Source organism: Dreissena polymorpha, chromosome 1, assembly GCF_020536995.1.
Source record: "Dreissena polymorpha isolate Duluth1 chromosome 1, UMN_Dpol_1.0, whole genome shotgun sequence".
NCBI classification, from domain to species: domain Eukaryota; kingdom Metazoa; phylum Mollusca; class Bivalvia; order Myida; family Dreissenidae; genus Dreissena; species Dreissena polymorpha.
In genome coordinates this window covers 82,844,731-82,854,142 of record NC_068355.1, presented here as the reverse complement: position 1 = coordinate 82,854,142, position 9,412 = coordinate 82,844,731, and the positions used below count along the sequence as shown (strand labels likewise).

The window sequence follows — 9,412 nt, the reverse complement described above, 5'->3', positions numbered from 1 at the left end:
GGCCTTTTCAGTTCTGTTTCGTCCAGAGGGGATCGGGGCGATCAGCCATCCGATGGACACGTGCAAATTGAATGTTATTGATATGTATGTCATCATCCTTGCTAATGTTTTTTTCGTTTTCTATACGTTTTGAGAGGAATCGTCGCAAAATGGTTTCACAAGAGTCGTGTGGCTCCGTATTTCCTGTGCTTTCTGGCAACCCAACGAAGATAAGGTTGTCCCTCGTGCTACGCCACCGTAAGTCAGTTTTATTCTCCTGGATCTGTGTGTTTACATTTTCGAATGTTGACATTTGCTGTTCGATTTTATTTGTTTTAAATTTGAGTTCAGATAGTGTTTTTGATGTGCTAAGTTTGTTTGAATGGAAATCGTCCGCAATATCACTAAATGACTGACAACTTGCTTCTATTTCGTTCAGGCGGGAGTTCATGGATGCATTTTCTCCTCGCAAGGCAGCCACATCAGCTTTTACATGTGAAAGTTCGTTTTGTATTATGTCAAGTTTGGACACATGTTTCTCAATGGACTGGAGACGAGTATCCAATCTTTCGATCAGTGAAATAAAAGCGCCATTGTCCTGTTGGTTTGTGCGCACTTGCGGATTACCCTGTGTGAACTGCTGGTATGTGGGTGGGGAAAAAACTCGCGGCCCCTGGGAGCTTTGGGGTGCTGGGCTATACTGCTGCTGGATCATGTGCGGGGCGTACATATTTGTATGGTTCGGTCGCTGTGGCTTATGTGCAAGGTACGTGAACATTTGTTCCGTCGCATAGTTTTGATTATGTTGGCAAGGTTGGGGTTGGTATCGCAATTCCGTGTTTTGCATTGGAACATTCAACTGTGTTTTTAGCGGTGTATTGCTTGCATGTCTTCTTATATATAAAAAAGCCCTAAAACAGGTTTTTTGTATCATAACCTAAGAAGTAAATTCGCTAAATTTTACTCTAAGTATGGTGATTTAATTTCAAAATATAATGTTTCTTTAAAATGGCATTTAAATAATGGAATTTCCCATCCATCATTTTATGGAGATGTTTTGAAGCGTGTCCGCAAATTAAAATATGTTAAACAAATGTTCTTATTAAACTTTTCAATTTAATTAACTTGTTTTTTCAAAAAGATACGATGCTTATTTACTTAGAAACACGTGCTTGATGGTTTTCGATTCACTATATCCTTCTTCTCTTAATATTTGGAATCATTAGTGATATTATCGGCATTTTTCACTATTGTACCAAAATGTGTCTTTGTGTCGTATGCACAAAGCTGCATGAAAACTACATTTTGACTCACATCGTACATCAAATCTTTTCTGTCGTCAGTTGTCAAAACACCTATATACTGTTTGATTCCAATAATGTCGCTTTAATGGAATTACCATTTTTATTAATTTGATTCTTAATATTTAATCAACTAAACTTGTTTTATTAGTAGCTCAATGTTGCAGTAGCCCCCCATTTATAGTTTTATTATTACTTTACAGTACTGTCCCTGAATTTTGTTCACGTCATTGTGTCTTCGCTTGTCAATTACGTCATAACTATTTATTTGTTCCTGGGTACATAGATTTTTTGACGTCATACGATCAACTTTCCAGTTGTAATCTACATGCATAGGTCATTCGGTTTATAACGTTCAATTTTATTTATATTTTTTCTCTGATAGGCGTTTCTTGTTTGATTTAATTATTTATTTATTTTTTTTAGCAGTCGCATAAACAACCAAGCAATGTAATATGGAATGTTTACACCAATTATTGCTGCTTCTTCCTGTATTTGCGCGATGATTATCTGAAATATTAACTTAATGACGCTATATTCTCAAATATTTTTTCTATAAAGAAGGAATGTAGTTGACACTTGTTTGTAGTATTATTTGATCGTTCGTCAAAATGTTGTAACTCTGTTGCTCTGGTATCTTCAATACCATTGAGTAATTAAATTGTAATTAAATTGAATGCGTTTTAATTCCCTTTTATTATTGTTTAATTTGAGTTACAATGCTATGACGTTAAATTTTATTTACACTTAAATGTATTATGAACATTGCTTGGCCAAGTGTGAGGTTGAGCGCTCTATAACCGGTTTAAACCCCCAATGCTTTGCATTGACCGTTCCAAGGCGGTGACCCCAGCTTTATTCATATTTTGTGTTTATGTTGGTTTGTATTGTGCTGTACTGTGCTGTTTTGTATTGTTTGGGCAATCGGTCACTTGCCTTAAAAAAGGACCAACTAATTTTTTATAATGAGAATTCAATACTGCTCCAGCAGCTGGAGTTTCACTGTTTTATTTTGTACTTACTGAGCATGATGACATCGGTATGTTCATTTGGGCTCCCGTCAATGGCCCACTGATACTTTCTGGATTTTTCTTCTTTTTCTTGTTCTTTTGTTTGTTCTTGTCTTTGTCCTTGTTTTGATTTGTTTGACATTTTGATTGTCTTATGTATCCGTTTATGATTTACTTTGACGATTAACACTTATTGGCACATATATCACTTCCTAGGCGCGAATAAGCGAAGCTAGCTGATTCAATTATTCTGTTAAAATTAAATAAATTTAAGGAAACTTCGCGCGGGTTTTTTTGCGTCCGCCATTTAAGCCTCCTTCCGGTCTTCCGGTAGCGCACAAGACCCATACGCCTAGCCTATGTGTTAAATAAGAGACTTCAATTGATACTTCGTTAATGTTTAGAAAATAAATCTGTCATATTTCATAGTACCAACGCCTCTTGATTAATATTTGCGTCTTTATTTAACGAGAAATATAGTTACTGTTAATGTGTTTTGTTTAAAACTAAATGTGTCCAGGAAATTTCTTAAACAAAGCTTAAAGTTATTTGAAGAAACTTCGAATAACAGGTTGAATGACTCTATTTAAACCTATGTAAAGTAGAAAACCTATATTAAGCTATAGTTTTAGCTGTTAAACAGACCTTCTTGAAATACAAGCGTAAGACTTTAACATATATTTGCAATATACCGGTATAAAACAGTACTTAAATACCATCGACTATAAGAAGACCCATTTTAATTCATATAAAAAACACATCATTTTTGAAATATGTGCACATTGTTTAAGTACAGTTCACGGGCAGATAAGGTAAGAGCGAGAATGATTTGATTTATGTAGGCAGACACGGGCACATTATATTGCTGTAAACACAGCACTGTAGTATTGAAGCACGAACCTAATTTTGGGGCAGAATTTTACTAAAAGTAAACCACATTCCACGCTTCCATTATGTGCGGAATTTACTTAGACTACATGGGTGTTTTAACACATTTTTGCTTTTAAAGACAATTTCATAAGATGTATTTACTAACAGTCAATAAAATTGTTGTTTTTCTGTTTTTTATATTTGAAAGCAAACACGATATCATATTGATTGCATAAATAAAAGCAAATAATCCATCCGAAACGACTCTGGTTAGACTGTTCAAGAGGCCTTAGGTTATCGGATTTACGCTGTATGGACAGGCAATGGTATAACCATCATACCATTTGGTATAGAGTAAGTCTCTAGATAATCTGGCTCAAAGATCTATAAATAAATAGTTTATTTATAGATAAAGAAGGAAAATGGATTAGGCTACGGTATCTCGATCTTCTCGATAATTTATTTAAAATAATGACAGAAAATGCCTTTTTATGCCCCCGGATCAAATGATCGGGGGCATATTGTTTTTGGTCAGTCTGTCTGTCTGTCATTCTGTCCCAAAACATTAAACTTGGTTAAAGCTTTGCGATAACGTTTGAAATATTGAACTTGATATTTGGCATGCATGTGTATCTCACGGAGCTGCACATTTTGAGTGGTGAACGGTCAAGGTCATCCTTCCAGGTGAAAGGTAAAAAAATCAAAGCGGCGCATTAGGGGGCATTGTGTTTCTTACAAACACATATCTTGTTAAGTCTTGAACTCGTTGAAGAAGTGAAATATTAATTATACATATATATTTTTTATTCAAGGAATTTGGAACATTTTAAGATTAAACAAAAATACATACTAAAGTGGATCTTGTTACCGGGTGGTAGTAGTTGTATATATTATAAGAGTGACGCATAGTACATAAATAATCATTGGTATAAACAGCAATAATACTATTAATATTATTATAAACAAATATTTGTACAAAACATTGTACTACCCAGCCATATAAATGACTTACGAGGACTGAGATGACATGTTATCGGTGTAGTCATAAAATCACATCAAAATAGTGCAGGAATGATCACGATTATAAAAAGAGTTAAATTGTTTTAAGTATAAACATGGATAGTTTAGATCAATAACTTCTGTTAATTATTAACAAGTGGACTTACAATCATAGTATTGCAAGGTCATGTAGAAATAACTATTACTATTTACATGATAATATAATTCACATATTGATTTGTTTTAATTTATGTCGGATACATATAATGCTTCCGATCGTTTCATATAGAAATCTTGAATGAACAATGTAGATTTATAAATAAGTCTCTTATCAGTCAGCATGCATGCTATGTAACAACCCGTTGTGCAATAAACTCGTTTTGCAATCGGGTTCGAGTGTTTATGGCACTGCAATCCGTTTGGCAACAACATTATTGGATTTCCGGGTTAAATTCGCTTAATCATGAAAGTGTTAAGATCACTGTTTATATACATTCTGTATTTGTCTATCACATTTACTCATGAAATTGGTCACTTTCAATGTCTGTTAATTGTTGGTCGAATCTTTCACCTCTGTCTCATTATATACCAACTCCTTAAATAAGACAGTTTAATCTTTCTTTTCAGGGTTTCAAATCAATTTGAATCAATAAATTCATGTGTAATGAGTTTATTGCAAAAAGAGTTTAGTGCAAAACTGGTTGTTAGCCTTGTTTTGTCATATTTACCGTAGAGACGTTATTTGAAACTTCCTTTATACCGTTTCAAATCAATATAAAACAATTAGTAAATATGTAATGATTTAATTGCGAAACGGGTTGTTACAAAAATTCGAATTTAAATAAGATATTTAAACACGTTTTTCCATAATTTATTGCATTTTTGCGTTATCTTTACTTTAGTACTTAATGGTTTGAAATCGCTTTCGATACACAATCTGTGTTGTTTTGTCGTATTAAATCTCATTCACCACCTTAAATTCATTTTAATTTTAAGTCTAAACTCATAGTTTTGTCCATTTTTTTTATAAATAATTTTATTTAAAAACAACCCTTCAAACTCGCTTTTAACTCTTCCATTCCATTTGAATTATTTAATACAAGATTGATGATTTTATTGCAAAACGGGTTTATTGCCAAACGGGTTGTTCTAAAATGTTCACATTGCAATAAGATACTACAAACCGTTTTGCTATAAAATTATTGCAAATTAATGTGCGATGAGTTTATTGCAAAACGGGTTGTTATAAAAAATTCAAATTGCAATAAGACACTCCAACCCGTTTTGCAATAAATGTATTGCAAAACGGGTTTATTGCACAACGGGTTGTTACAATGCTAGCCTCTTGCTATACGGAATGTTAGTTATGTTTGGTTTAATAATTGATACACAGTTATATGTGGTTAACGGTCTTTCATATGTAAAATAATTTCATAATTTTGGAAACAGTAGTGATGTGTTCAATAATTACACACAAGAAGTGTGAACAGAACAGGGTTTAATTAATTAATTTATTCATTCATTCATTAATTTATTTATGTATTTATTCATTCATTCATTCATCTGTCCATCCCGCCATCCGTTCGTTCTTCGTTTGTTTGTGCGTTCGTGCGTATGTTCATTGGTTCGTTCGTTTGTTCATAGGTTTGTTTATATTTAATAACTTTAGAAGTTTAAATTTGACTAAACCATGTGAATTGTTCTCTGCTCCGAGTCTAATGAATATTTATGAACCATACTAATTTAGAATATACCGCCAAAGCGATGACACACGATATAGTCACAGAAAGGGATCAACACGAAATTGACAGGCTTAGCATTTGTTTATCTAGATAATATAGTTACTACCTGTCGGTACTTCCAATTATCCGATAACATCTGTAAGATGTACCGTGCCGCAGTAGCTTTACCCTAATGCAGGCGGAGTAATCGCAAATCCGCTGATTTCTGAGTACATGTATATAACACATTTAATACTCCACACTGTGTCGTTTCAGGTTCAAGCAAATCAGCAAAAATAATGTGCTGTATAACTACTGTTTTGCTGATATTCTCCTATATGTTCCACAAGAACGTATTTGTGATTGATGACCGACAGCACCAGAAGGACCAATACATGCCATCACCTAAACAATACGGCGGGGCTCTTGGGTTGCAACTCAGAGGTCGCCTTGGTAATCAGATGTTTCAATATGCATCCATACTGGGTCTGGCATCTATGATGAAGTTTGAAAGAGTTATCGTTGAAGGAGGTCATGAACTGAGGGACACATTCAAGTTTGAAAACGACAGGGTAGAGTTCGGGAAGGTCCCGCCATACTGGAAAGTAGTCAAATCGACACAAAGTGGAATGTTTGACGAAAATTTAACCCAGCTTAATAATAATAGTGAATTACAAATTGAAGCTTTCTTAGAATCGTGGAAATATTTTCAAATGATTGAAAGTACAGTCAAAAAGGATTTTACATTCAAATCGACTGTTATGTCAAATGCGCAAAAGTTATTGAACGCAATCATTGTCAAACAGGCGATCAACATATCATTTACAAATGTCACGTACGTAGGTGTTCATGTACGACGAGGGGACTTTCTTAATGTGGCGGCAGTGCAGAAAGGATTAATGGTCGCACCAATGGAATTCATTTTAAAAGCGATGAGCATTATGCGTATTTTATATGGTCCCGATATAATTTTCATAATTTGTTCAGACGACATCCCGTGGGTGAAGAAAGCTATCTCTGACCAAGGACATATTTCCGATTACACCTATGTGTTCATGGAGAATAATCCACCAAATGTGGACCTGGCGGTACTCAGTCTGTGCAACCAAACCATCGCTACAACTGGGACGTTTAGTTGGTGGGCCGCCTGGCTCGCAGGTGGGACAACCATTTTTTATAAACACCAAGCCAGACAGGGTTCCGAGTACAGACAAAAATTCAACTATGACGATTTCTTTTATCCACATTGGATATTACTAGAATAGTATAAACCCAGTTTATTGTTAATACTATCCAACGCCAAGAAGCACATACGTTTACTACAAGACCTTTCATTTAAACGAACGAAGTGTAAGTTTGCGATCCTTAATCACCAATCATACGAATTAGTTTCAATGAAAACATACTTGCTTGAATGAACTGATATGAATTCAATTTTAAACGAGTTTAATCGTGTCAATTAAAATTACTTATACATACGTTCACGCTGTTCATTTATTATTAGTTCTTTAATAATTTTGATCACTTAATATTATTATTTCTGTGGTGTTTGATGCGCAACTAAAAACGCAAAATGTTTAAAGAAAATTAAAGTTTTATATAAGCTTGTAAGGCACATTTACATCCTTCTTTCTTTTAACGTTTAACTTTTAACAATAATAAACAAACATATTGAAGTATTATTAAATGAACTCATATAATAATTATATGTGCCTGAATAAAACAATCTAAATCTAATCAAACAGTTCAAACACGCGTGTATATATTCTTTATTTAAAATTGCATTCCTCTCCTAAAAGGTCTACGACTGGGAATCGGTGGTTATCACATATAACTATATTTACGCCGTTCTGTAAATCTCTGGTGAAAAGAGCAAGATAAAACTAGATTCTTAGTTATTATTGTTAATTAAAGTATTGAAAGAACATTTTACCGAACGACTTTTGTTTATGTTTATGATGAATGCTTTACAGGCTATTGATAACATTATTTGAAGAAATAAATCGCATATACGTTCGTACTTACGGCAGCCTTTTGTTGTGTTGGTGAGACAAGATTTACTAATTAAAAAATAATCAAGAAAAACGTCTTTGCCATTAGGTACAACAAATTTACGTTTGTTAATAAAAATATTTTGCAATTCTTTGACGAAGATTGCCATGTTAAGTCTGCAATATACACGTAATATGTTATACAAAATGTCAATCACATCACAATATAAACACTATATATTGTTTGTATTATTATCCACAAGCAGTCGAACTATCAGTATGATTTAAACTTAGTACGCTCAGGTGGCACAAGGAGCGGACAAATTAATTTGTGACCACTTACAATTATCAAACAAACTATTTAACAAACATATAATCATCTACAAACACATCAAACATTTATAAAAACAGTGGTGTCCACAGACTTGTCAGCATTTTATTGAAAATTAAATCAATCTAAGACGTTACATTTTCTACATATTTTTATTTCCTTATTCAAGTTAATCTTTTTGAAATTTTCAAAACAAATCATTTATAAAATTGTTTTATAATGATGAACATTATAAAGGTGAACAAATATTACTGTTTTGTACTTAATTTCCTTTGAACGTTCCAGGTGTGTACAGTAATGCATTTGAATTCTAAAGGAATAAAAAGGAAAAACCGATATTGCAAGATCGTTTAATAAAAAAAAAACGATAACTTACAAAATATATATAAAATCGTAAGACCATGGCTGTTTGATTTTATATTAAAACCATACTATTATGTCTGATGCTAAATTATTACTTGATCATGTATGTTTTTAACTACCGGCACCATAGTGTTGAAAACAAGGATGAACTATGCTGGTTACACAGCTATGTCTTCACCGGCATGATTTCTTCGTCAAGAGCGTAAAATGTAAAAATGTTTTCTATCCTGTAACATAATACATTTTCTTTAACAACCGAAATTGTGCGTTTATGCCGTAATAAAATAATAGGACAAAATAGTATTAATACTAAACAATTTTATGGTAAGTACGAGCATATGATTTGGCGTTACTACTATGTCATAAAGGCCAATCTTCATCTCATTATGGGGATGTGATTGGGCGCATACGGTTTTACCCCTTCATCATGGAAGATTACAATTATAACTACTAATTACAATACCTTGAAAAAAGCAAACTATCAACGTATGGTTGTGTTATTGTTGAAAATCAAATACGACACAGAAAACAAATTTGTCACACAAAACATGAATCCCTTAATCTCAACCATATTCCAATATTCAAAAACAGATGAACGGAACAATTTTTAAGTGTCCAGTCCGACAAGAAAATTACCAACATTTGCAGTGACTTCTATATTGTTGTCTCAGAATATAAAAAACACGCACACATGGTTTGAAGAGGAAATTATTCTCAATAAATGTAATCAAGTCATGAAATTCAATATGTTAGCTAATTTCCATTATAATACTATAAACGTGTAACTGAATTTCTTGATGATATAGGTATAAGACACCATAAAAAAGTTCAACGGTAACAATTGTAT

General features: G+C 33.2%; 1 protein-coding gene across 1 annotated transcript; it reads left to right on the top strand.

Annotated features, from left to right (window-relative positions):
• LOC127838058 (galactoside alpha-(1,2)-fucosyltransferase 1-like) lies at positions 1 to 7,904 on the top strand. Its single transcript, XM_052365573.1, has 2 exons — positions 1 to 745; positions 6,157 to 7,904. The coding sequence occupies exons 1-2, from the start codon at positions 625 to 627 to the stop codon at positions 7,143 to 7,145; spliced, it is 1,110 nt and encodes a 369-aa protein (XP_052221533.1). The 5' UTR covers positions 1 to 624; the 3' UTR covers positions 7,146 to 7,904.
• The last annotated feature ends 1,508 nt before the right edge of the window (positions 7,905 to 9,412 follow it).